Source organism: Camellia sinensis, chromosome 4 (assembly GCF_055761805.1).
Source record: "Camellia sinensis isolate YWXY chromosome 4, ASM5576180v1, whole genome shotgun sequence".
In the NCBI taxonomy this organism is placed as follows: Eukaryota; Viridiplantae; Streptophyta; class Magnoliopsida; order Ericales; family Theaceae; genus Camellia; species Camellia sinensis.
The window spans coordinates 34,342,188-34,368,974 of NC_138964.1; the positions used below are offsets into that span (position 1 = coordinate 34,342,188).

Here is a 26,787-nt window from a genome sequence, read left to right on the forward strand (position 1 = left end):
ACCATATCGGTCTTATGTTTGAGAGGCGAAGGAGTATTTTCCATGTAGGCATATGAGTGGTGGTTTCCTTAGAAACAATGGTGGTTTGGCCCAATCTTGAGGAATCCGGTGAGATTCAAGGAACATGAGAATTTGTATGTAGAACTCCATCTTAGAGCAAGTGGCGTTGGGTACCATATCAGTGTTTGGTACCGAGTACAAATTTTTATTGAGCTGGTTAGTCAGTTTCTTGATATCGGGGTTTGGTTAACACGTGGTCACCTTGGGAATAGCTTGGGCTAGTGTGCGAGGTTGTAAGGTTGTGGGTGCGTTGGAGTGGTTTGGCGAGTTGTATGTCTCATGTAAGTGACTATGAAGCTCATATGGAGATTGTCTTGAAATTGTGGGAAATCACCTAGTTGGGGTAACGTATTATGAACTCTTCATTTTGCGTGTGTTGTATGCCTCATGTAACTGATAATTTATGATGATAATATGCCGGAATGGAATTGCAAGGTTATGGATTTCTTTGTTTTGTGTTTGTGCCTTATTGTGTTGATAACACGGTTGTAATTTCTATTAATTGTTATTATAGAAATGTTATGTTTATATCAGTTGAGGAATCACTTTAAGGGTGATAGGAGTTGTTGGGTGCGGGTGGAGGTTCACCAATTGTCTTATATTGAGAAACGAACTCAGAAGATGAATTATTTCCTTGTGTTGTAGCCTCGGATGGCAATGTTGAATTACAATGTTTTGGATTTGATCCAAGTGTTAATGAAGGATTTTGATACGTAGTTTATTTGATTTAATAAACGCTGAATTTCACAAAGTATGATAATGTGAATGATTCGGTGCTCGGAGTAACACTTTATTTTATTATTGGACGATGATTGCAAAAATTTTAAGGCTTTATTTAAAATTGAGAACATATTTTGATTGTGGAAACCCTCAAAGAAAAGAAGAAAACGTGGATTTTTTTTTTACATTGTTGTGTTGTAAATGATGTTACCTTGTTGTGGTTGATTCACCTCAAGTTGCGCTGTGTTCTTAATTTCGGGAACGAAATTTCCTAAGGTGGGGAGGTTGTAGCACTTGTACCCTTTTTAAAACTTTTGGCAAGTATATTTGAATCCTTTATTATGTTTTGGAAACCTTTGGTGTTGTTGTATCTTGGTTTTGGATGAGTAAAATTGATTTAAACTTGTTGGGATTGCTCGTTCACGCTTGTTCGCGTTGAAAAGTTGTTTGGAAACTTGAAAATCATGTTCTGGGGTCGATAACGGGTTTGGTGGTGTCCACACCTTCTTTTTTGGTTGGTCGCAAGGGTCGACACCAATCTGGAGAAGGGTTGACCCTTGTTCTGAAATTGCTCACTACATTTTGGTGTCGACACCAACCTGGGGAAGGGGTCGACACCTGCAGTGCAGTCAAACATAATTTTCCTAGATTTTTCCTCTTTGGTATCGACACCTCTGTTGCAGGGGTCGACACCTGCGACCCTTTTTCAGATTTTTTAGTTCGGTTTGGGGGTCCACTTTTGGGGATTTTGACTTGATATTTTTGGTTGACTTTGGGGCTTATTTCTATTTTTGACCTAGTAGTATAAATAGGTTCCCACTTAACCCTTTTCTTTATTTCTTTTTCTCTTTTCTCCCTCTAAACCGTATGACTCTCCCTCTCTCTCTTTCTCAAAAAGCACTTTTTGCTCAAAGATCTTTAGATCTACTTTCATGGACGCATCTCCTTGCCTTGCCCCTTTGGGATTAAGTGTAGAGCTTGTCAAGAGTTTCGTTTTGATCCAAGTGGTTCGTGATTTCCTCACCGATGGTTTTTGAGTTATTTTCTCTTCGCTTCAAGATGAAGGGATTTCTTGGATCTTTTTCAATACTCCATCTATGGATAGACATGTGGCAGTTTTTATTGCATAAAAACCATATTCATTATGAATTTTCTTGAAAACCATGAAAGAGGATCTAGGGTTTGATACTTTTGATTGGTGTTGTTAAATTGTTTGTTGTTGAGTTATTGGGAAATGATTTACTATGTTTGTGAAGAAAGAGAGGAAAACTTAATTTGATATTATTGATATAATGGATTTAAAAGGGAGGGAGTTAAGTACTCTTTATATTTTGCTACTATGGGTTGGATAATTGTGTTTACATCAAAAGGAATAAAAAGAGAAGTAACTACAGTGTTGGTATTGTTTTAGACTAATCACGTGAAGTTAAGTTGAGTTATGGTTTTGATACCAAAGGAACTGGTTTTGTAAAATAAAGATGATGGATTTGGTTTGGTTTTGTAAAATGACAAGAATGAATAATTAGAAAATGGTTAGAGTTGTGTGGATTGGAAAAGAAACAAAAGTGGTCTTTTGAAAGAAAATGAAATCATCACCCTTTGTGAATGAATAATGAACTTGAGGTCAAATCTTGGAACTTTCACATATTATCATTGTTATTGGAATGAAAGTCATGCGAGAATTGGATTTTTGATTTTCCTTTCGTATTAGATGCAGAAATGGATAGATATGAATGTAAATGATGGGGTTGGATATTTGAAATCTTTCACCTATAAAAATGTGGATAGTTTATCTATTTTGACAGATTTATTTATCTGTTTAGAAATATGTGTTTTGGGCTATTGCTGGAGAATAGCCATGATTGTTGTAGAAACTGCATAATGAGTAGGTGAATTGAAACTAATCAATTGGATTACGTCATTGAATATGAAGGTTGGATTTAAACATTGAATATGTAATTTAATTGGTCATTGTATATGACAGCGTGTTTAAATATATTGTATATGTACCTTTGTTTGGGAGGCGATAGGAGATGTATTCTATTGTTTGGGAGGAGATAGAGGATGCATTCCATTGTTTTGGAAGAGATAGGGGATGGATTCCATTGATAATTAAGTTGGCCGGAGTGTCCAAGGTGAAAGTCCCGAAATCTTATATATATTTGGGTGCCAGTTCCCTCGGAAAAATGGCAAGAAGTGAAAGTGTATGAATAAATGTTTATGATTGAAGTGTCGATAAATGAGTTGTAGTCTCATTTTGAAATGTTTAGATGATGATGAACTATATCCTTGAATTGAAATTTTGTTATGAAAAGGTGTATCCTTGAATTGGAATTTTGTTATGAAAATGTGTATACTTAACTTGGCATTTTATTATGGAAATGTGTATCCTTAGCTTACCTTGCTTAAGGCAGATAGAGCAGAACTTATTTATTATTATTGTCTCAGTGTATCTGGGTATATCATTGGTTATTATGGTTATTGTTCTAATGCCTCAATTGTTGAAGCAGATAGTTATTGATTGCTTGTTGTTTTCCTTGTGTATTAAAGGCATACTTGTATAGTTATGAATGTGTTGGATACTGACGTAATTGCCGTGTTGAGATTGTGAAAAATGTGAAAGACTTTGAATACTTGTGAACATGTTTTGAAAAGGTAAATCAGGCATAAGTCTGGAAAGTGAGAGAAAACATAATGGGCTTGGTAAAATTATTTTTCTTCAAAAATTTGTTATAGTCATATGAATCTTAGAAAAAGGTAACAAAAAGAAAAAAAAAGGTGAATTGCTTATGTTATTGAATGAAATGAACGATTTTGAGAAAAGTTCTTATATACATTTCTTTTTTTTTTTTGTATAAACCGCCACAGTATTTATACAATTTGAAACTAAGCATTCATGATCATAGCTATCTGTAAGTTGCTATTGTTTAGGATCATGTTGAGATCCATACTGGACTTTATGTTCATCCCACGTTGCTAATCCTTTTTCAGGTGAACTTCGAGATGGGTTTCAAGATTGAGAATCTTCTTTATATATTGGCCACGAGACCTTTTATTTGTGGACAGAATGCCATTGATGTAAAAGGGTTAAACCCTTTCTTTGACTTTAAAGATGTAAGCCTACGGACAATTTATTTAGTTATGTACATGTTGCATTTTCGGATGAGAGAATCTTCATTTATTCTTACAAATGATGTAAAAGGATTTCCGCATGTCATCTTTGAAATTGAATAAACTTAATGAATTTGATATTGGATTTCGAGTAATAAAATATGGGGCGTGACATTTTTTTTATTTTTTTTGAATAAAGGACATAGCCTTTGTTTGGCATATCAGATTTTTGATTTTTTAATTATTTTAGTTACAAAAAAAAATAAAATAAATTTTTTAGTCTAATAAGACAAAATATCACATTCAAACCATAATCTTTTTATTTTTTCTCTCACAAAAGTCAAAAAAAATTATCCCTAATAAAACTTTTTAGTCACAAACTAAAATAATTAAAAAGCTATAAAATCAACGCCCATTCCAAACCAACCCATGAGCAACCTGAGAGCTTAACAAAAAGGTGTTGTTTGTATAATATTACTCATTTTGGAGATATATGTGGTTGGGAAATTGTATTATGATCTTAGAGTAAATTTATGTGGTGTTGGAACTAATTTTTTACGGAGAAATTGCAAATAAGTGGGGACAATAATTGTTTTTTAGTATTTTCATGAGCTGTAAATTTTTTATGGTGCAAGTCTTTCATGTGTTTGGTGCAAATTCTTATTATATGTTATAGTTGCACAATTATTTATTTATTTATTTTATCTATAGTGTAATTATTTTTTAACTGTTTCACTAAATTATAATTTTCTCATTTTTTATTGGTTAAAATACTAAACTCGCTATTTTTGTGTTGTCCTTAAGAGAGAAGAGGACAAGTGTCAAAATGTATCCCTGTTTGGTTTTCAGTTTTGAAAAATAGTTTTTTGAAATTTCAATTTGTATTTTTGTATTTTTAGTGATATTTTAAAATTTTTTAATCAATTTTTTTTAAAATGTTTTTAGATCCACTTAATCTTAATATACTTTAAAAAAAATGTACAAAAATCTTTAAAAAAAATCATTGAATACAACAAAATTCGAAAATGTATATATTGAATTTTAATATTTTTTTTAAATTATTTTTATTTATTTTGTGAATTTTTATTTTTTTTTTAATTTTTACAAATATAATACTCTTTAAACGTATTTAGATTAATTGTATCCAAAAAATAAAAAAAAAAATTACATAAAATATTAATAAAATTTACTAAAAATAAAAAAATAAGAAAAATAAAGAACTCAATTTTCTAAAACCAAATATTACATGGTGAATGCTGTGAAGCATCACTTCAAATTTTTGTTGATTGAAAGAATACCACTCGCAACTTTTTTTGATAGCTTTTACAAGATATATGGTGTTTTGTGAAGATAGTAAAAAGTTGATTTTTCATTTTTTTTTATTTTGTTTTGTTTTGTTTTTTTTTTTTTTTGTATCACTTTTTTCACTGTTTAATGTTAGAGGTGATATAATTCAAAATTGATAAAAAGTCAGTTTTTAACTTTTTTGGTCTCTTCCCAAAACACCCTGACTTACTTGGGAAATAGATTAAAAATCAAATTTTTAGTCATTTTTTCGTTTTTTTTTTTAAATATATAAAAAAGTAGAGAGATAATGTGACTTAAAAAAAGTTAAAAAAAAAAACCAATAAACTGGCTTTTAATCTAATTCCATGGCTAAAAGCATTTTTTTAGTTTTTTTAGGTCATATCTCTTCTCTGCTTTTTTACATTTTTAAAAAATAAATAAATAAATAAACTTTTAACATACTTCCTAAAACAAGCCAAAAGACAACCAAATAAGGTTCATATGTGTTGCCAACTAAAGACAACCAAGTTTAAGAAGTTAATAAAATAGTTTAAAGGTTATTAACAAATTTAAAAAATTAAAAAATTATATAAAAAAAATTAAATATTTTTTTCTCTATTTTTTGTACATTTTTTAAATATAAGAAGTCAAATAATTATTCCACAAATATTAATAATTTTTTTATCTCATATTTTAACGAAAAAAATTAAAAAATTAGACTTTTCTAAGGCCTTGTTTGGGGTGTACTAATAAGTACACACTTTTTTATTTTTTTACCTTTTTTTCATTACATCACTTCTCTACTTTTCTGCATATCTTTTCGTAAAAAATCAAAAATATACTTGTTTAGATTATCCCAAACCACCCCTAAATTTACTTAGAAGTCAATCCCCCAGCATTTTTGTAGTAATAAAATGGACTAATTCACACAAAACGCACACAACACAGCCCATAGATTTATATAAATAATGCTGGTCCTTTTCTTAGGACATACGCAACTTCGGAGCTTAACAAAACGCACACAATATTATTATACCGCCCATATATTTATATATTATAAATAATGCTATATTAATTATTTTGCGGATTTATACTTGTACCATGTTTAGCTTATTTTGAGTTTTGTTATTATTTTAGGCATTACTAATATGTATACTTAACTATTTTGTTTCTGAACACTGTAAAATTAGTTTGCACTCTTAGCCTATGTTTGGGAAGAAGATTTTGTGATTTTTTTGACTAAAATAGTCACAAAAAACAAAATAGACTTTTTAACTCAATAAAACAAAAATATCAGATGCAACCTATAATCATTACATCATTTTTCTCACAAAAAAACTAAAAAAACCAAAAGCTTTTCCCAAACCATGTTTTTTAGCCCCAGGCTAAAATAGCTAAAAAGTCAAAAAGTTAAAAAGCCAACTCACTTTCCAGACGAAGCCTTATATTAGTTTGATGATGTATTTTATCTTGGGAATGGCTGTCTCTATAGTTCAGTTCACTACAAGAAAATATATTTTTGCCGACCATTTTTGGCTACCAAAACAAATTTAGTCGCCAAAAGTGTGGGAATTGGCTACCAAAATTAATTTTAGTCGGCAAAAGTCAACATTTTAGCTACTAATTTTTTTTAGTAGGGGAATGTTGATTATTGGCGACTAAAAAAAAGTTAGTAGCTAAAAAAAATACAATTGGCGACTAAAAAATTTTTTAGTAGCTAAACATATCACAATTGGCGACTAAAAGAATTTTTAGTCGCCAAAGACCTACTTTTGGCTACTAAATAGTTTGGTAGCCGAATGAAAATAAAAAAAATTATAAAATAACTTTGGCGACCAAAATTTTGGTCGCCAAAAACAGGGGATTCACTGACTAAATTACGTTTTAGTCGCCAAAGGACTACTTTTGGCTACTAAATAGTTTGGTAGCCGAATGAAAATAAAAAAATTATAAAATACCTTTGGCGACCAAAACTTTAGTCGCCAAAAACAGGGGATTCACCGACTAAATTACTTTTTAGTCGCCAGAGACCTACTTTTGGCTACTAAATAGTTTGGTAGCCGAATGAAAATAAAAAAATTATAAAATACCTTTGGCGACCAAAATTTTGGTCGCCAAAAATAGGGGATTCACCGACTAAATTACTTTTTAGTCGCCAAAGACCTACTTTTGGCTACTAAATATTTTGGTAGCCGATTGTTTAATAATGGTAAAGTGTTCCTTTAGGTAATGGTAATTTCTGTAGGGTTGTAATGAAAAATTAATATTATTAAAATGTAATGAATATTTTTTAAATGTAATAATTTATCATTTAAATAAAATTTTCAATTTTTCAATATCATTATCAAAACGAGGGCTAAGTGTGTAAAAAAAATTAACTCATGACTTATAAGTAAATAAATCTAATTTGTAAGACTTATTGATATTATTTCAGATTTTAAAATTTTTCTTAATTTTTTAATAATTAATTTTTTCAACTTTTTTAAATATTTTAAGCAAATTTGTTTATTTTTTAGATTCACTTAATTTAGATATATTTAAAAAAGAAAATATTTTTGATTTTTTTAAAATACAAAATAAGTACTCACTTAATTCACTTAATTTAGATATATTTTTTTTTTAAATTTGAGGGATCTATAAAAGTAATTGGCGATTTAATGCTAATTGAACTGAAGGCCTAAGCTGGGGCTGTGCGTATATATTTTTTAGTTATGCGTTAATGATTTTGACTGCTAAGATATGCTTGAGAAAATGATTTTGACTGCTAGTTACAACTGAATAATAAATTAATTAAATCCACTTGACACATGATTTCTTCATCTGTCTTTATCTATAAGAAAATATACATATTGCATGTTCTAAAATTCTTAAAAATTGATTAGTGCCTACTTAGTCATGCAGGAGTCCCCAAAAAAAAAAAAAAAACACGGGTTGAGCTGGCTCATAATTTTTTATTAAAATTTTTTTCCTTCTTTTTTTTAAAATTTTCTTTCCTTCTTTTCTTTCTTATTTTATATATATATATATATATATATATAAAATATAAGAATATAAGAAAATATAAGAATATAAAATTTTAAAATATATTATTATATTTTTCAGTACAAAAAATATTAGGACAAATATTTAAGATAATTTAATTTTTTCCTTTTTTTTTAATTTATAATTTTATTACTTATATTTTTATTTAAATATAATTTTAATATATTTGTTACTTTTATTTTAATTTTTTTTGAAGTTGTTATTTTACTTTTACCGACTAAATATTAGTCGGCGATTATAATTACAAAATTTAAAAATTGTGCTTCATATCTGAGGGAAACTTCGGAGGGAAACTTTATTACTTTTTTCTTTTCTCTCTCTCTCTCACTCTCTCACGCCTCTGCCCTCCTCCAGCTCTCTCTCTCGCCTTTGTCTCCATCGTCGTCGGGTACGGGAGCATCACTGCCATCGCACACGAGCACCACCGTCACTGCGTATGCGATTCCACTTTGATCGACTCAGCCCTTCCTCTTTGATCTCTCTGAAATTATCTCTAGATCGACCAAGGATCTCCAGGCCACCATTAGCACAGGTAAGAAAACTTCCATTTCTCTCTCTATTTTTCTAAAATCTGGTTCTTCTCTAATCTGATGAGTGAATTAGTTTTGAATTCAGTTCTGAAATGGTTTGATCTTTATTTGCTGATTTTGGATTGTTTTTTCTCTCATCTGTATAGTTTCTCTGTGTATAGCAAAGATGAATCATGCTATATACTTTTTGTGTCTGCAAGGTGCTCGACAAAATGTCACAATGGCAACTGAAATTTGCATTTTGTTTAGGTGAGTCTTTTGACTGAAAATGGAAACACCAAGGATGATTTGAGGCTCCCCACTGATGATGCTCTGCTCCCCACTGAAAATTCTAGCCATGACTGGTATATTTCTTTAGCCAAGTGACTGAAATTTCTATAAATGATTCCAATCATAGAGCCCTTAACACATGTTAAAGGCATTTATCCATGTGTTTAGGTACTCCACAGTAAAAACAAACTTGGGCCGGGCTTAATTTTATGCTAACAGTCCCACCTGTTTGCAGGAATTACAACATTCCAAGGCAGCTGCACCTTTAGAACAAGACTGTTTTTAGATCTGTACAGAACGAAATTTTTGGGAACAACTCTGCCCCTAAACTGACCTTGATGCCTCAATGCCACTCAGCTTTGTGTTAAAACGATTCGTTTTCTACTTGCACCTTTTGTTCAATCATTGCCTAAATTCTATGTTTTTTTTGGTTGTTGAGAGAGAGCCTAAACAACAGGAAAGGAAACTCTGAATCTTATGTTTTGGATTTCAGAAATGTAAAACTAATATTCGTCTTTGTCAAAATTTGTATGGCGCTTTTTATTTGTTTATTTTTTTCTTGTGGCCTTTTCTCCCTTCTCTATTTCTTGGTCTCTAATATTGATAATTTGAATGTGCAGAGTATGAATTTTTAGCTCTGGGTTTTTGTAAATTTGATTGAGATTCATTGTTATTTGTGACAATGTGTCAAATTAATTCATGTTGGTATGTCATATTGTTGAACATTGATCTTGGTATAAGGGTAGTTGTTATTTATTGCTTATAAAAAAAAATGGTGATTATTGTGCATTATTAATAGTAATAGCTGCTGTACAGAGTTCTATACTTGGTTGTCTAGTTCATTGGGGCAATAAGGAAATTAATGGCTGATGATTTTAGGAGAGTTTATTTTTGTTGTGGTGCTTGTTGTTTCTAGCAAAATAAATAATAAACGGCTAATCTTTGTGATTCAAATCCTATGGTCCTTGTTGAGCGGTTACCCTTGACCCAATCCTTTGTCTAATTCACTTAATGCTTTATGTTTGTAAACATTGATCCCAGAATAGGAAAAGGTGAAACGAGTCAAAAACTTAACAACTTCTTTCATGCGTTAAATTATCATTTAAAAAAAATAAAAATAAAAATTTAACATGAGAGGGCCCCAAGCAGGCTGGAATTGTAAGTCGTACATGGTTTTTCTAAGCATTTGTTATTGGATTTAAAAACAATCCTAAGCAGCTCATTAGGTGCTTTTATTTCCAGAGTTGGAAGATTATTTTTTGGGAAAATTGCAAATAAGTGGTGTCTTCACAAAATATTTACAAATTCATCAAAAAGTTTATAACTTTAATTATTGAAGTTGATAAAGTTACCACCGATTTGTATTTTTTTTAGAACATGTGCTGAAGTGCAATTTTCCCATTTTTTTCATCAAAAACAAGACTTAATTTTATGCTAAATATGTGTGAATATGTGAATTGTTACTGAATGAAATTCATTCCCTATCATTTGTGAAAACCATGAATTGACACTCAAATGCTTTCATGTTGGAGCTCTGTCATTTGGTCAAATAAAAGAAAACTACAAAAGCCCTTTGGCTTATATATTGCTATTGTTTCTAAATTAAATTGAATTTTGATTGTTTTCTAAAGAGTTGTATAATCTTTTATAACAATATTTGCATCTGTTTTTGTTTTCATTCAGGTCATTGACAGGTCATTTGGCTTTGATACTGCTGTTGAGGAAGCTCAGCGAGCCATCAATGCTGCGCATGTTGAAGCTGAAAGTGTTGAGAATGGTGTTGGTGTAGTGAAGCTAATGGGCCGCTACAGTGGTAAGGTTGACTCCCATATGTTTCAGTGGTCATAACTGCATGGCTAAATTACAGATAATTAGATATCTAACTATGCAGTTTGGCCTGATGGTCACTCCGGGACCGTTGACCATCTTTGCATGCTCCGATGCCAACTGGGCTGCTATGCAAACTTTTATTTAGTGTTTTGTTGTCTACATTTCCTTCAAAGCATCATTTAATTTAGGTTTCTGCATCTTGCTATTGCAAAACAAGCTTTAGAGTCACAAATCAAGATGAATATAGCTCTTCGTGCTACAACCTATGAACATGCTTTTGCTTGCTTAATAAAATTTGCTCATAGCTTGGAAGCAGTCAAAATAAATGAACCAAATAAAAACTTCCAGAGATTTTGAATGTATGATTTTCCGTAGTTTTAAACTTTAACTCAATCTAATAATTTCATCAATGCTTTTCCTTTTTAGATTAGCTTCACTGGCATTATCCAGACTTTCCTTCATTTTTCTCAGATTTACTGGTGCAGGCTTCATTGCAATGTATGCTACACTTGCCAGCCGAGATGTGGACTGTTGTTTGATTCCAGAATCACCCTTCTTTCTGGAAGTGGTAGTGGATGTAATAGATATTGGTGAACATGTTCTAAAACTCGTTAATTTTGTTGTTTGGGTAAGCTAGCTTCATTTGGTACTGTTAATTCTGTTGAATTGCATGCATTTAAATTCATGAATGTAATGAAACATTAGTGAATTTTTATCAGAAATGTTGGAAAAGGCAATAGCAACTCCTCCAACTGTTTCACCAATATGGTGTTCCCCATTACTTGAGGTATGTGTAGAATTAAAATTATGTCATAAAATTCTCTACTCAACTTTTTTAATGATCCCATTGAATGAAATTTCTAACTACGCTGGTTCTACTATATTTGAAGTCCTGTATAGCAGTAATTTGGGTATGTATAACTGTATCATATATATGTGTGAATATATATATATATATATATGTATATAACTGAATTTCTTTGCTTCTCTTCTATAGCCATTGATATGAGCTTGTTAAGTTGAAAGGTATTGCCAAAACTGACGCTTCATGCTCCATTGTCTTTGAAGCCAGATCAACATGGCATTAGTGAATCGTCTTCACAGTTGCTGATAATATATTAGTGAATCGTCTTCACGCTTCATGCTCCACTGTCTACTCACTTATCTGTGCCGAGCTTCTTTATTTTTGAAAAACCTTGTTCTATGTTTTTCTTTGAAGGTACTGCTCATTTCCTTATTAGAAGAATAAAGAAGCATGTCCTAGACAAAACTACTCCCATACAGGACTTCATTTCCTTACTGCTCATTTTCTTTGAGTTCACTTTGTCATAAATAAATCAATAAATATATATATATATATATATATATTATCATTTTTAACTACACAAAACAAGAGGTGAGGTTGGGTTGGTGTCCATATTGCCAGTGAAGTCAAAAAGGAGACAAAACTACAAGCATGAGAGTTAGCTATCATTTACATCATTATCAGTTCCAATGTGACGTAAATACAGATACACTTGGTTTCAATTACAAAATTTCTTGAAGCTTGTTCAATGCTTTTAATGTGATTCTGTCTTACCTTAGGAAGCAAACTGCAAATGCTAAATTGTTTGCCTTCTGAATAGAATATTTCTGGCCTTTACTATGTTCATCATTACCAACTTGAATATTATGGGAGTGCAAATGTCGCTTGTTTCTCCATTTTTATTTATGATTTTTGTGGGTTGTTGTTGTTGTTGTTGTAATGCTCTTCATTCATTAAACCCCTCAAACTGGGGTAAGTTGACTTTATCAGACTAATTTAGTGGAACTAGCTTCACTTTATCAGACTAATTTAGTGGATGTTGAACCTGTTTACTATTTTTATGCATAGAGATAGGCTTTGTTAATTTCATTATCCTCTGCTGCAATCTAGGCTTTCAGAACAAAGGAGAAAGAAACTCCAAGCAAAGGAGGCTGAATTGAGGAGGAGGGAGCATGTACTTGTTTATACTAATTAAAATTGTAGCTTCCAAATATGTTTTACCTAGAATTGAATGGCTATTTTTTTAATTTTATTTTCATGGACACTTGGTATTAATCTTATTATTTTTTCATTTTATTTATATTATGCAGGATGTTTACATGTACTTCCGTGGCAGTGGCAAAGCAGCAGAGATGAAGCGTGAGGCTGCAAAACGGACAATGATGGCTGCACTGCCATGATTCAGAAAGATTCTTTGGTTTGATAATGCTGGGAGAAATCGAAACATTCACTATTTTTTTGCACTTGTGCCTAGTCTAGTATTTATAAGCCTTCATATAATCTTCTTAAAATATGTATTAGGACATGTTGTGGTACATATGTCTTTTTTGGAAATTAATTTGGTTAGTCCTGTATTATGTATGAAATGAAATTATTGACGTTGGATTAGACTTGGTTCGTATGGAATTTGTATTATATATTGAATTGGACGTTTATTTTTAATGTTTTGGATGGTTGGAACTAGAATGTGTGCACGTTGTTGAATGCTTGATAATATATTTAACGTTGATGGGTTATATTGGGTTATATTGAATCCTGTGTTATGTACGTACAGGTTGTATTAAACATGGATGTAGGTTGTTTAGAATTTTTTTGGAAAAAAAAAAAAAAAAAAAACAGAAAATATTTGGCCACCAAATATTTTGGTAGCCAAATACATAGTTGGAATTATTTGGCTACTAATAATTTAGTAGCAAAAACATTTGGCGACTAAAACATTTGGTAGCAAAAAGTAATAAATAGTTGGTTAAAATTTTCATGTAGAACTTTTAGTGACTAAAAAATTAGTAGCCGAAATGTCACTATTGCTGACTAAGTATGGATTCGTAGCCAAATGTTAACTTTCGGTGACTAATTCTTTCGTAGCAAAACGTAACACATTCGCCGACCAAATGAATGTTAGTAGCCAAAAGTCACATTCGGCGACTAATACTTTAGTGGCAGAAACATACCTTTTCCCGACTAAACTAAGATTAGTAGCCAAATGTGTACACTTTCGGCGACCAAATAAATTTTAGTCGCCAATACTATCGCCGACAGGGTAAAGGCGACGAGCTTAGCAACAAAAAATTTTGGTCGCTAAATGGTTTCGGCGACCAAATTTTGGACTTTTGGCGACCAATATTTTGGTAGCCAAAAATGACATTTCTTGTAGTGGTTATTGGATTGGACAACATTGTTCAAGTCTATGAAACTTATCACAAATTTTATTTCGATTCGAGTTGTTCATTTTTTAGATCATCACATGTAGATCAGTCATAAAAAAATTAAGTTAATCTGATATAGATAGATATATAATTTTATAGAGGACTTACGTGTAGATCCTAATATGTAAATTTATTATCCAATAGATCTTATGAGAATTGATAACGTTTTTCATCAAACACTATTAAAGTCACTAATTGTTAATATTCAACGACAATTTGAAATTTGGTCAAAAAAATGTCACTAATTATAAGTTTTAACGACAATGTAAAAAAATTGTCACAAAAAAGTCACCAATTTTTAACTTTCAGCAACAATGTGAAAAACTCATTACAGAAAAACGTCATTAATTGTAAATTTTAGCGATAATTTATAAAATCGTGACAAAAAAAAAGTCACTAATTGTCAATTTTAAGTGACATGTAAAAAATCGTCACAAAAAATTATTTTTAGTGACGATTTTATTAAGACTTATTTTCAATAAGATTTGATGAGAATTAAGTTCAATTATTAAGATTTATTAATAATTTATCCTAATTTAATCACATTTATTTTTGAAAAAATTTATAATCTATTTTCTAAACTGTAAGGCTCACGAGTCCAAACAACACTATTCGACTGGAGTCAGACAATCCACAAACTTTTATATTTGAGTTTGTAAATTCATTCATGACTTTTAAAGTTTAACCGTCAAAGTTGAAACTTTATGACCGAACTCTGATTAACTCTGATGTAATAACATTTTACTTTTAAGTTAATATTATCAGATTTGATTTTATTTAATACTGAAAGTTGAAAAATTGTAGCATTTTTATTTAAATCTGTCTCAAATTCATTTTTGTTATTAATAAAATATTTTTAAAGTTTGTTTGACTCCCAAAACTCATAATCTTCTTATGTAAACTTAATTGGGTTAAGCAACCCTAATGGTCACACTAACTAATATAATTTACCCATTGAGGGTTAGAAAAAATATAACCAGCTGCCACACTTTGAATGTAATTTGTTGATGTTCCTTAAGGTTATAATTTACCTAACAATTATGCCTGATTTTGATCAATAATTTATTAATCGTGTGAATAAAATTAATACAATGTTATCATCTCTTATCTGTTAAAATATATATTTATTTTTGTTTGTTCTAATGTTTCTTCGTTTGCATTAGTTTTAGTTGATCTAACATTAATAAAATATAAGTCAATATAATTATGTTATAAGTGTGAGATTAACTGAGTCATAACTAACACCATAAACTAGTAGCATTTGGTAACGTTTACATTTTTGGTTTATGTTTACAAAAAATTTACAAATTGATTTTTGTTTATTTTTAGAAAAATATAAACTACAAACGCATTTTGTTTAAACAAAAAGCTTGAAAAATTTTAAAAACATAAACTAAAAAATATGTTTATTCAGGCTTAAAATATTTATATTTATTTTTTATTATTTATGACAATGGGATCATACACATTATAATTGAAAAAAAATTAATTAAAAAAAATTAATTGAAAAAAAAACTAAATGGAAAAAAATTACTTGAAAAAAAATAATTCAAAAAAAAATTAATTGGAAAAAAACAATTGAAAAAAATTATTTGAAAAAAAAATAATTGAAAAAAAATTATTTGAGAAAAAATTAATTAAAAAACAATTATTTGAAAAAAAAATTAATTGAAAAACAAATTATTTGAAAGAAAATAATTAATTGAAAAAAAAATTGTTATTAAAATTTTTAAAATTCTGTTTAAAAACCAACGTAAATTCAATTTTTGAATTTATATTTTTTCTTCAAATTTATAAACTAGGACAATCATTTATAAACCAAAAAAATTTATCAAACAAATTTTTATGACAAATTTTTAAATTTTTATAAATATAAATTAAAAACGAAATAGTTATCGAAGAGGTCTCAAGAATTTCCCTGATAATCAAAATTCATTATTTTGAAATTTTTAATTAATGCTTCAAAGGAATGTTGGACCACTAAGTTGCCGTGTCATATGAAAAGAAAATAATTCATTATTTTGAAAATTTTAATTAATGCTTCAAAGGAATGTTGGACCACTAAAATAGAAGACAAGTGAATGAGACTTTTCTTATCCTTTATTTATTTATTCTACATGGCTAAATTTCTATCCCAAAAAATAAAATGAGTTAACTTTTTGTAGTAATTTTTTATTTTTTATTTTATTATTTTTGTCAGTCCTCAAACACCCCTTGGGATAACTTATAGTTAGGAATTTAGAAGATGGTATATAATTTTTAGTAATTAGCTAAAACGTGATAAAGATATATGGAATCGGCAGTAGTCAAGTATTTTTGTAACGTAGATAATCTCTTTAAGTTGTGTTTAAATTATAAACTTAAATGAAAGGGAAATAAAAATATAAATGAAATATAATAAGTTAATTTTTTTTTTTTTCTAGTTTCTCTCATCTTTTTTTTTTAAATTTTTATTTAAATTCATGATTTAAATATAGTCTGACACAAACTTCAATTTCCAACAATCATATTAATATCAGGTGGATGATAGGATAATGTTGTTATTTAACTTAAAATTTAAGAGTTAAAACCTACATATAATCTAATAATTAGCCCAAAAAATAATTAAATAAATTGATGTAAACTGAATAAGGAGATTGGCCTGTCTCAACCATCTTACATCATACGTGGAACTTCCAGGAAATCACTGTGTAGTCAACGAATTACCAGTCTAATCTCAAGGCTTTTTCATAGTAATCAATCCCCCAAGATTTTTATAGGAATAGTTTCAAGCAAAACTTACACCACATAGCCCATATATTTATCTATATTATTATAAAGAAAACAGACTTTTTGGTATGAACTTTTTTGTTCCAATTTTTTAATTTTTAAATTAATATTTTATACAAAAAAATATTTTTCTTCTAAATTGATTTTATACAATGTTTATTTTTTTTATTTTTCGACGTTTGGTTGACACGTGAAACAAAAATATTTTATTGCTTAACAAAGAAATTTGGATTTAATAAAGTGTTATTTATGACTTTTTAATGAGTTAAGATACTTATTTGAAGATGTTAAATGTGTTAGAAGGATAGTGAAAGCCAACTTTGTAAAAATCGACTTACGAAATTTGTAACGGTAAGTCATTTTTGGAAAAATAAAGCAAAAATTATTTTTCCTAAAAAATATTTTATTTATTTTTTGTTCAACCAAATAATGAAAAATGAATAAAATAATTTTGAAAAAAACATTTTATGTCAAAATAAACGCACACCTTCCAGTATAAATAATGGTGGCCCTTATCTCAGGACAAACAAAAGAAACTAAGAGCAAAACTATAACTTCTTGTTGATAGTGCAATGGGTCAATGTTGTTTAGAGTTTCTTGGTTGGAAAAAGTTAGGGATCATGAAATTTTTTTCATGAAAATGATCATGAAAGAGTTATGATCATTGGATTACCTTGATTAGTGTGTGGTGCTTTATTCTAAGTGTAATCCAAGGGTCACAAAACTTTCATGATTATTTTCATGAAAGGTTTTTTATGATATCTAGCATTGCTGTTCTTGGTTTTGTGGGAATTCTAAAGGAATCCATCAAACTCCTCCTCCAATCTAAAAATGGGAAGCTCATAGCCACCATAACCACAATCTCCATCCTCCTAAACTCCCTTCTATCATCTTCCTTCATCTTGTTCACCGGACCATCCATCGGTGATTTACTTGCCAAACAAGCCCTTCTTTATCTTCCAACACAAAACAGCTCTTATACTGATCCTGCTGATATGTTCGTTGACATCAAACATGACATTCGAATCCTCCTCGTAGTTGAGTTTGCTTTCTTTCTCGCTTCCTTCACCGTCTCTGTCTTCTCTATCTCATCAATGATTCTAGCATCAGCAGCGACTTACTATGGAAAGTGCTTATCTTTCCAAGACTTGCTTTCAAGGTTTTTCAAGTTATTTGTAAGACCATTAGTCACTTTTCTCCTATTTCAACTTACTGTCATAAGTTACATTATAGTCTTTGTTTTGGCTATAATGTTTTCTTTAGCGATCGTAGGCACTGATCATCTCTTTACATTCATGCTCATCTTTATAGCACTTTACTTTTTAACCTCAATTGTTTTGATCTACTTATTGGTTCTTTGGAATTTGGCAATGGTGATTTCGGTGATTGAAGAGAGTTGTTATGGAATTCAAGCTCTAAGAAAAGCCTCAAGACTTGTTAAAGGCAAGAGGCTAGAAGGGTTTGCCCTAAATCTTGTCTTCGCTCTACCAATTGTGATTGTATTTATGGTTACTATGATGAGTGGAGATAAAAAATCATTGTTATCGACACAGATAGTTATTATGATGCTTGTAATGGCAGTTTTAAGCAGCTTGGTGATGGTGTTTCAATGGATGAGCTTCACAGTGTTGTATTTTCAGTGCAAGAAGACACATGGTGAAGCAATTGAATTGCAAGGAGGAATAGAAGAATATAGCAAAGTACTCTCCTCCACACCACTTCTCAAAGAAGAAATCCCATGGGAATATAAACTTTAATTTTTACTTGTGATTTTTATTGGCCTCACATAATGTTTTTTACCAAGTTATTTGGTAATCTTTTTCTCTCATATTTATGATGTATGTTGTTGGAAAATACGATCCACAAAATTTTAGAATATAATTATGTTGGGAGGTACATTTATTTATAAGAAGATAAATCAATAAATTTTTTTTTTTTTCCGATCGACAGAAAATTAGATATTTATTGATGCAAAGCATAATAAAGAAGATAATTAGCATGAATATTATTAGGGGTGTTCAAAAATTTGTCCGACCCGGTCAATCCGACTAACCCAACTCGAACCGAAAGCTCATGGACGGTTTCGCCAGTCATTTCGGTCGGCCACGGATGAAGAATGTAGATTTTTATTTTTTCCCAGTCAGATATCGGATGAATATATCAAAAAATAAATGAACCCGATCCGACCGAAATATTATAAAATGAAATTTCTTGCCAGGTGTCTTCATTTTATTAGTTAGAGGTATTTCAACCTTATCATCTTGAAAAAAAAAATATTAAACAATCTTTCACTTTTTTTTTTTGAAAATCTCAATTGCATCATTGCCTTCCTTTTTTTTTTCTTTACACGTTATCTAACTTTTCATCTGCACGGATAATTATTTTAAACAACTTTTCACCTTATTTTATTCAACCTTCCATCTTCCTGGCTTTAGTCACCTGTTCCATCTCCTTATCATCATTACATTTTCTTTCCCTTTTCTCATATTTTCATTTTAGTTGCTAAAGACTAGTTAGAATATAACCACACTTGGCCACTGCTACTTCTTTCCACCGCTTACCACCAACACCGACGCTGCTTTCCGCCACCTCACCACCGATGCCGATGCTGCTTTTCCCTGCCTTCACCATTAGAGATCACTTCGTTGTTGCTTCTGTGTCTCAGATCTCACTTTCTCCTCTCTCTGTCATTACAATCTCCTCTCTCGTTTATTTTTTCTTCTTTCTTTTCTCTCTGTCATTACAATCTCCTCTCTCACCCTAAAGCTTTTCTTCTTTCTATTCTGTCTTCACACTTCTCTCTCTCTCTCTCTCTCTCTCTCACACACACACACACACACACACACACACACACTTAAAGTTCTTCTCATAAATTTGGTCTCTTTCTCCTTATTTATTTATTTATTTGTTTCTCATCTAAAAAAATATATGCACGAAGTTAAAATTTTGTTTTGATTTTTTGGGCTAGATTTGCAATGTGATGGAGATTGGTCGGTTTCGACATTTCAATCGAAATTATTCAACCCGAACATGTTCGGTTGCGAGCATCTAGCCGGTCGAAATCAGGCTCCTCCACAGCCAACCTGAGATGGTCGGTTTGGGTGACAGATGCAAGTCAAACCCGGTCCGACTCGACTCGTGAACACCCCTAAATATTATAATCACAATAGCAATAACTAATAACATATATAGAGAAAAAACAAAAATAATGAAATACAGCTGTGGGATTTTGAAAATTGTGTTGTCACTATCTTAAAACTACTTTTCCTTCCCTCGTAAAAGTATAACTGGAGTGAAGCAATTCCAAGATAAAACTCAGATTACTCACAGCTTCTCTCATCTAGTGTTCACGACCACCAAGAGACTTCAATTAAGTTATAAACTAGAGTAATGTAGACATCCCATTTTTGACTGTCCTCAAGACTTGGACGTCACCGTTTGAACACTCGGTGATCATCCTTGTTTGTGTTCGTCTTGAGTTCCCAGAGGTCTCGGCTACGCGCCCTGCCTCAGGATCTCTCGACTCGACTGTTTTATGTCTGGTTTGCACTAAACACTTGTTGTTTTGCTTCTGAGGGTGGGAAGTAGCTTGTAGGCCATCCCCACACCTCACCGGCCATGGCATGAGGCCACCGGCCTTGTTTCCTTGCCACCGGTCATTGGTGATGGCCGGTCGGCACTATTGATGGTCGGTCGGCATTATGTTTGGTCGGCCGGCCACTGTTTTTGATCAATCGCCACTTTTCTTGGCCGAGACCTTTTCTTGAGGGAGCTTGACCCTTTTGAACCTTTTTTTTAGCTTCTTGAGGAAGTTTGACCGTTTTTAGCTTCTCTAAGAAGCTTGACCCTTTTTTAGCTTCTCCAAGAAGCTTCATCTTTTTTTAGCTTCTCTAAGAAGCTTGAACATTTTGACCCTTTGTCTAGCTTCTCTAAGAAGCTTGACCCTTTTTTTTGGCTTCTCCAAGAAGCTTGACCATTTTTTAGCTTCTCCAAGAAGCTTGAACCTTTTGACCCTTTTTAGCTTCTCCAAGAATTTTGACCCTTTTTTTTAGCTTCTCCAAGAAGCTTGAACCTCTTGACCCCTTTGCCTAGCTTCTCCAAGAAGCTTGGCCCTTTTGCTCCAAGCTTCTAAGAGAAGCTTGGCCTTTTTGGTCAAAGCCTCTAAGAGAAGCTTTGTCCCATTGGTTTCTCTATATAAGGAGAGCCTCTCCTTCCATTTTAGGGGTTAGAAAAATTTGATATATATCACATATATATCACTCCCTCTCTATATCTCCCTCTCTCTCTACATTTGTGTGGATTAGAGGGTCCAAAAGGGGCTTGTTCTTGGCCTATTGCACACCACTTCATAGCCACTCACTTCCATCATCACTTGGAGGTTCTTGGAGCTTGTTTTCAGAGGTTGAGGACTGGTTTTTGAGACCTAAAGGCTGCTGGTTCTTGCTGGTCTTCAAAGGTAGCTTCTTATCCTCTTTATTTCCCGTTTTTGCACACCCTTTTAGCCTGTCTTGCTTAAGGATTTGGGCTTCGTGTATAACATAAAAAAGTTCTATTTTTTTGTGTTTAAGATACTTCATTAAGACCACTTTTGTGTTTGGGGTCGTTTACCCCCTCTTAGGCCCTGTTTGGGCCCATTTTGTGCTATTTTTGGTGAGTTTCGGGACCACCTTGTTTGGGCCTCCTCACCACTCAAATCTTGAGGGATTTCAGTGGTGAAGATGGTGGTTTAAGGTCCTAAGAAGGAGAGGGTCATCCCCTCTCCTTGTTGTCTTCAAAAAGTGCCATTTTAGCCTCATGTGTGAGCACCTTTTTTAAGTTCATGTTGGCCATGTCTTAAGTAGTATTTGTGCTTATTTTGCCATGATATAGCACTGTTTTAAGTTGGTTTAGACACATCATGCTTGCTTTGCATACTTGTCTTGTAATGCCATGAAATTGCCTCAACATGTATCTAGCATTTAGACCACTATGCTTACTTATTTTGGCTTAGCTTTGTGAAGCTTTTATGCTTGTTTTAGTATGCTAAGGGACAGTTTTTGGTCATTTGAGGCATCAATGCTTTGCTTTGTATAGCTACCATGCAAACTCTCTTGTATGCCTTGAGCATTGACCCCTCTAGCATGCCATCCTTGCATCATTTCAGTGGTTTGGAACCACTTGTCATGTTATTTCAGTCCTTGTGGCATGCCTATATGCTTGCATTTGATACCCCTTTAATGTGTTAAAAGGTTGTTGTCTTATGCTCCTTGTTTGGGCCCTTGTGCATGCTTTCATACTTAAGCCATTTAGATGCCATTTAGATGCCATTTAGGTGGGTTTTGAGGCTCATTTTAGCATGTCACATCTCTATTTTTAGTCACTTAATTCATGCCATGTGTGGTTGCGCTAAGTGTAGTTCAATGCTTCTTTGGTGAGCCTTAGGCTTTAAATCATTTATTGTATGCTATGCCTGTCTTGTTTGCTTGTTTTGGCACCATCATTAACATGATTTTCAGAGCTTACATTACATGCCATATGCCCATGTTGTTCCTCTTTTAAGTGTGCTTAAAAGTTGTCTCTATGTGCCTAAGTGTTGGACCTTGCATGCATGCCTATTTGTATGTGTTTTGGCTTCCATTCTTGAGCATGTTGGCCACTGTTTTGGACCTAGTAGAGGGCTGTCCAAATTAGTTTAAGACCATCCCTTTGGCATGTTGTTGCATGCTATACATGTTTGTATTTTTAGGTACTTAGCCTATTAACATGTTGCATGTTTAAGTGTCATTGCATTTGGCATGCTTCTTGTGTTAAGTCGCTTTGCATATTTACATGTGTTATGCCTTTCATGTTGTTGCATGTGTGTCATTAACATTGATGTTATATGCCTTGCACGCTTACTTGTTTAGTTCATGTGCCTATTGCACATGGTTTTGTTGTTTGCATGATCATGTTGCACACTTAGCTCACATGCCTAGGTTGCATTACATTAGCATGCATCTCTTGCCTCTTGAATTGATTATGATGGAGGTTGGGGCCCATTGTTTGTTTTGTGCATTTCATTTCATATTGAAGTTGCACACTTGGCTTTTGGGCCATCACGCATTGAAATGCGCGATTGGTGGTCCGAGAATCGAACACCATACCCCTTTGAGTCACAAACATGATAAGGGATGTGGTGGTGCACACATTTGCTTGAAATGCATTGCCGTGCCATGTTTTGCCCTCTGCTGTTGCCAAAACAGGTTTCTGCAGGAAGATTTGGCCGGCCGGCCATCTCCAGTGCCGACCGGCCATCCATCAGTAGCCGATGATCATTCCCCATGGCCGGTGGTCATTCCTTCTGGCCGGTGGTGCTCCACAGTGTCCATGAAGCATACCTTGGGAGTTGTGCAATTCTCGGAGGAGCAGAGCAGGGAAAACAGAGGCAAACTTGTGCATGGCGTTGGATTTCCGAGCAAACCTGAGCACGCGCGCATTGGATCCTCTTCCCGAGGCCTTTACTGCTTTCCTTAGCTTAGTTAATTTGTTAATTAATTAGGTGATTTGTAATAATTAATTAGCTTACGAGTTAGTTAATTTGTATTATTCTTTCGGTCCCTCCGAGCGAGGGCGAATTTGTAATAAGTGTGGGTGAGTGTGTGTATGTCTTCCAACCCCACGTCTTTCTTCCCTTTTATTTACCCGCTTATGATGGTAGACTAGGGCATATTTAAATTAGCATACCTTATGTTATGCATGCGTGCATTCATACATTTGTCTTGCATGCACCGGGCTCGGCGCATCATTCTAACTGCATTTGTATTTCAAATCCAAGTTAAGTACTTGTTAGTTGCAGCATTTCACATGCCATTCTTTAGGATAGCCGAGCCTATTATAGTTGCATTTTGCATGTGCTGCATTAGCCATCTTAACATGAACTAGGATCATGCATATGATTACTAACTAGTTTCTGTTTTGGCTTGGAGTACTCTGTAAGTTCTTTTGCTTTAGCATCCTTGCATGCGTGTGAGTGTTGCCATGACAGCATGATTACCATGAGGCTAGCTGCTTATGTGATATAACTGCTTGAATGCCTGTGGATGGAGGTTGAATTACCTAAATTGGAATAATGCATTAAAACTGTGAGTTTTAAGCCCACTAGATAGTGGCAAAACCATCTTTTCTATAGTCCACTTGAGGGTGGCAAAACCTGCATTTTAAGCCTACTTGCGAGTAGCAAACCATTTTCAAAACAAACATGCAATGTTTTGTTCCAATTTAGGCGACTTGGTCTATACTTGTTTGCTGTGCGCACAACATAGTAATTCTAGGCTAATAATCGGAATAAGAACACATAATACTTTCAAAACAAGATATCACGGTTAGTAGAGGCCGATCTTCGGATCGGGCAAGAGGGGGTGCTCATAGCTGACCTTCCCCAATCGTACCCAAGTTCCCGAGCCGAGGCAACTTTGGTGATGACGGACACGTGGCCTTTGGCACCGAGTCAGGGTTTCCTAAATTCCCCCAAAATAAAATATTTAGGTGGCGACTCTGTATCTAGCAAAACAGTCCATGTTTGGCACTTCTTTTCAAAAATCTGTTTTCTCAAAACGATTTGCCGAATTTGGACTCTTTGGTTCAGATTTAGAACAGTGACACAAATCGAGTCCGAACTGTAGCGAGGTCCCCCGCGGGCGCTTCTACAAGTAACCAAAATAATATAAAACACATGTAAACAACATAGAACTCGCTAATTTGATAACACCTCAATGTATATATATGAGCTAACTCATTTTTTACTCTCTCTCTTGTCAAATGATTAAAGTATATATATTGTGGGAGTTCGAAATGGGTTTGTCCCACATCGATCTGAGAGACATCCACAACCCACTTAAAACTACCTTTCCTTCCCTTGTGAAAGTATAACCAGAGTGAAATAATTCCAAGATAAAACTCAGGTTACTCATAGCGTCTCTCGTCTAGAGTTGACGACCGCAAAGAGACTTGAATTAAGTTATAAACTGGAGTTACCAAAATGATATAAAACACATAAACCAACATAGAACTCTCTAATTTGCTAACACCTCAATGTACATATATATATATATGAGCTAACTCATTTTTTACTCTCCCTCTTATTAAACGATTAATATATATATCTATATTGTGGGAGCTTGAAATGGATTTGTCCTACATTGGTCTGAGAGGCATTCATAACTTACTTAATAAGTAGACTAACTCCTCCTAATTAGAATGAGGCATTTTCTAAAGAAAAACAAAACCGTGAGGCTCCAATCAGAGCGGACAATATTGTGCTAGTGGGGTTGGGTTGACAGCTTCATTTAGCGCTGTCTGTGGGAACTCCCTCTGATGTGAGTCCCATGGCATTCGGAACCAGTCAACTGGGGACTTATGTGGGAGTCCAAAATAGGTTTGCCCCACATTGTTTTGTTTTGATTTGTTTTGTTTTTTTTAATCATATCTAATTTTTTATTTATTTATTAGGTTGTTTCTTTTATTTTTTTTATTACTTAACAAAGAAATTTGGATTTAATAAAGTGTTATTTATGACTTTTTAATGAGTTAAGATACTTATTTGAAAATGCTAAATTTGTTGAAAAGATAGTGAGAGGCAACTTTATAAAAATTGACTTACAAAATTTTTAAAGATAAGTCATTTTTGGGAAAATAAAGCAAAAATTATTTTCCTTAAAAAATATTTTACTTACTTTTTGTTCAACTAAACAATGAAAAATGAGTAAAATATTTTTGAAAAAAACATTTTACGTCAAAATAAACAGAGTCTTAATGTTCAATTTTGTAATTACTCAATTCACACAGATCCATAGATACAATTCTAGAGATTGGCCAAGCGGTAAATACAAGAAAATAAAATAAAAAATATCAAGTTTGATTCTCCCAAAGACTCTTGCGATTTACCTTGTTAATTTCAAGACTTCCAAGAATTACATGGGTTAAATTAGACTGGGGCAGGCGGAAGATACCTGGCAAGTGCACACCTTCTTTCCTCTCCACATACTTTGTATGCTCCATTTCACCAATAAAATTTTTTGCTCATTAAAAAAAAAAAAAAAAAGTGCACACCTTCTAGTATGAGTAATGCTGGCCCTTATCTTAGGACAAACAAAAGCAACTTGGAGCAAAACTATAACTTGTTCTTGATAGTGCAATGGGTCAATGTTTAGAGTTTCATGGTTTTGTGGGAATTCTCACTACAACAAAAAGGGATTTTTACGGCGTCCAATGCATGTCGTAAAAACTCTTCTACGACGTGCAGGTGCACGTCATATTATGACCAGTCATGGAAAGTCATTCACTTTCAATGACATGCTTCGTACGTCGTTAAAAACTATTTAAGGACAAATTTTGTGCGCCGTTATTACTTTTTTTACAACATGCTAAAGTACGCCATTAAAAACTATTTAACGACAGATTTTGTGCATCGTTACTTTTTCTACGACATGCTAAAGTACGCCGTTAAAAACTATTTAATGATAGATTTTTTACGTCGTTATTACTTTTTCTATGACTACTTTTGCACACCGTTAATTGGTAAGACAAATAACGACGTTGACTGCGCCCCGTAAAATATGTAATACAACGACTTATTATGCCTGCCGTAAAATATGTAGTTTTTTTTTAAAAAAAAAAAAAAATTAGCAGGTTCTATTTGACCAATTTTGTACAATCTAACAAATATTACAAACAAGCATCACAAAACAACAATCAACTACTAAAATATTGTTTGAAACATCAAAAAGAAACTATATCAATAAATTATAAACATTCAAAAATTGTTTATACATTCCTAACATTCGAAAACTATATCTTTAAGTTCTAAACTGTACAAAAAGTTTAAACCATCCAAAACTATGCATATCTAACTTTCTAAACATATCAACAACTATTAAGAGATTATCTAAAACTACCGACAACAGTTCCTATAGTAGTTGGA

General features: G+C 32.5%; 2 protein-coding genes across 10 annotated transcripts; both read left to right on the forward strand.

The window, feature by feature from the left end:
* The first annotated feature begins 8,490 nt into the window (after positions 1–8,490).
* On the forward strand, positions 8,491–13,317 carry LOC114271431 (ATP-dependent 6-phosphofructokinase 3-like). Of its 9 annotated transcripts, XR_014366308.1 has the most exons (7): positions 8,502–8,752; positions 10,704–10,833; positions 11,336–11,478; positions 11,570–11,637; positions 12,277–12,351; positions 12,766–12,829; positions 12,966–13,190. XR_014366308.1 is itself a non-coding variant. In XM_082924583.1 (5 exons), exons 1-4 carry the CDS (start codon positions 8,657–8,659, stop codon positions 11,588–11,590), a joined length of 390 nt encoding a protein of 129 aa, XP_082780709.1. In that variant the 5' UTR covers positions 8,500–8,656; the 3' UTR covers positions 11,591–11,637; positions 12,966–13,317. The 9 variants fall into 9 exon arrangements, 3 of the variants coding, with proteins under 3 accessions (XP_082780709.1, XP_082780711.1, XP_082780710.1); XR_014366312.1 differs by lacking the exons at positions 12,277–12,351; positions 12,766–12,829 and adding an exon at positions 9,000–9,094 and having other exon boundaries at positions 8,491–8,752; positions 9,256–10,833; positions 11,322–11,478; positions 12,966–13,317; XR_014366307.1 differs by lacking the exon at positions 12,277–12,351 and having other exon boundaries at positions 8,501–8,752.
* A 4,139-nt stretch (positions 13,318–17,456) lies between these two features.
* On the forward strand, positions 17,457–18,736 carry LOC114309596 (uncharacterized). The gene has a single exon (XM_028255373.2). The coding sequence runs from the start codon at positions 17,606–17,608 to the stop codon at positions 18,605–18,607; it is 1,002 nt and encodes a 333-aa protein (XP_028111174.2). The 5' UTR covers positions 17,457–17,605; the 3' UTR covers positions 18,608–18,736.
* Positions 18,737–26,787: the final 8,051 nt, after the last annotated feature.

Bases quoted from the DNA above. Each gene is read 5' to 3' on its own strand.
- LOC114271431 (XM_082924583.1), top strand. From the start codon at position 8,657: ATGCGATTCCACTTTGATCGACTCAGCCCTTCCTCTTTGATCTCTCTG. The intron at 10,834-11,335 runs GTAAGGTTGACT...TTACTGGTGCAG, and splicing joins GCTAATGGGCCGCTACAGTG to GCTTCATTGCAATGTATGCT. The intron at 11,479-11,569 runs GTAAGCTAGCTT...AATTTTTATCAG, and splicing joins TCGTTAATTTTGTTGTTTGG to AAATGTTGGAAAAGGCAATA.
- LOC114309596 (XM_028255373.2), top strand. From the start codon at position 17,606: ATGATATCTAGCATTGCTGTTCTTGGTTTTGTGGGAATTCTAAAGGAA.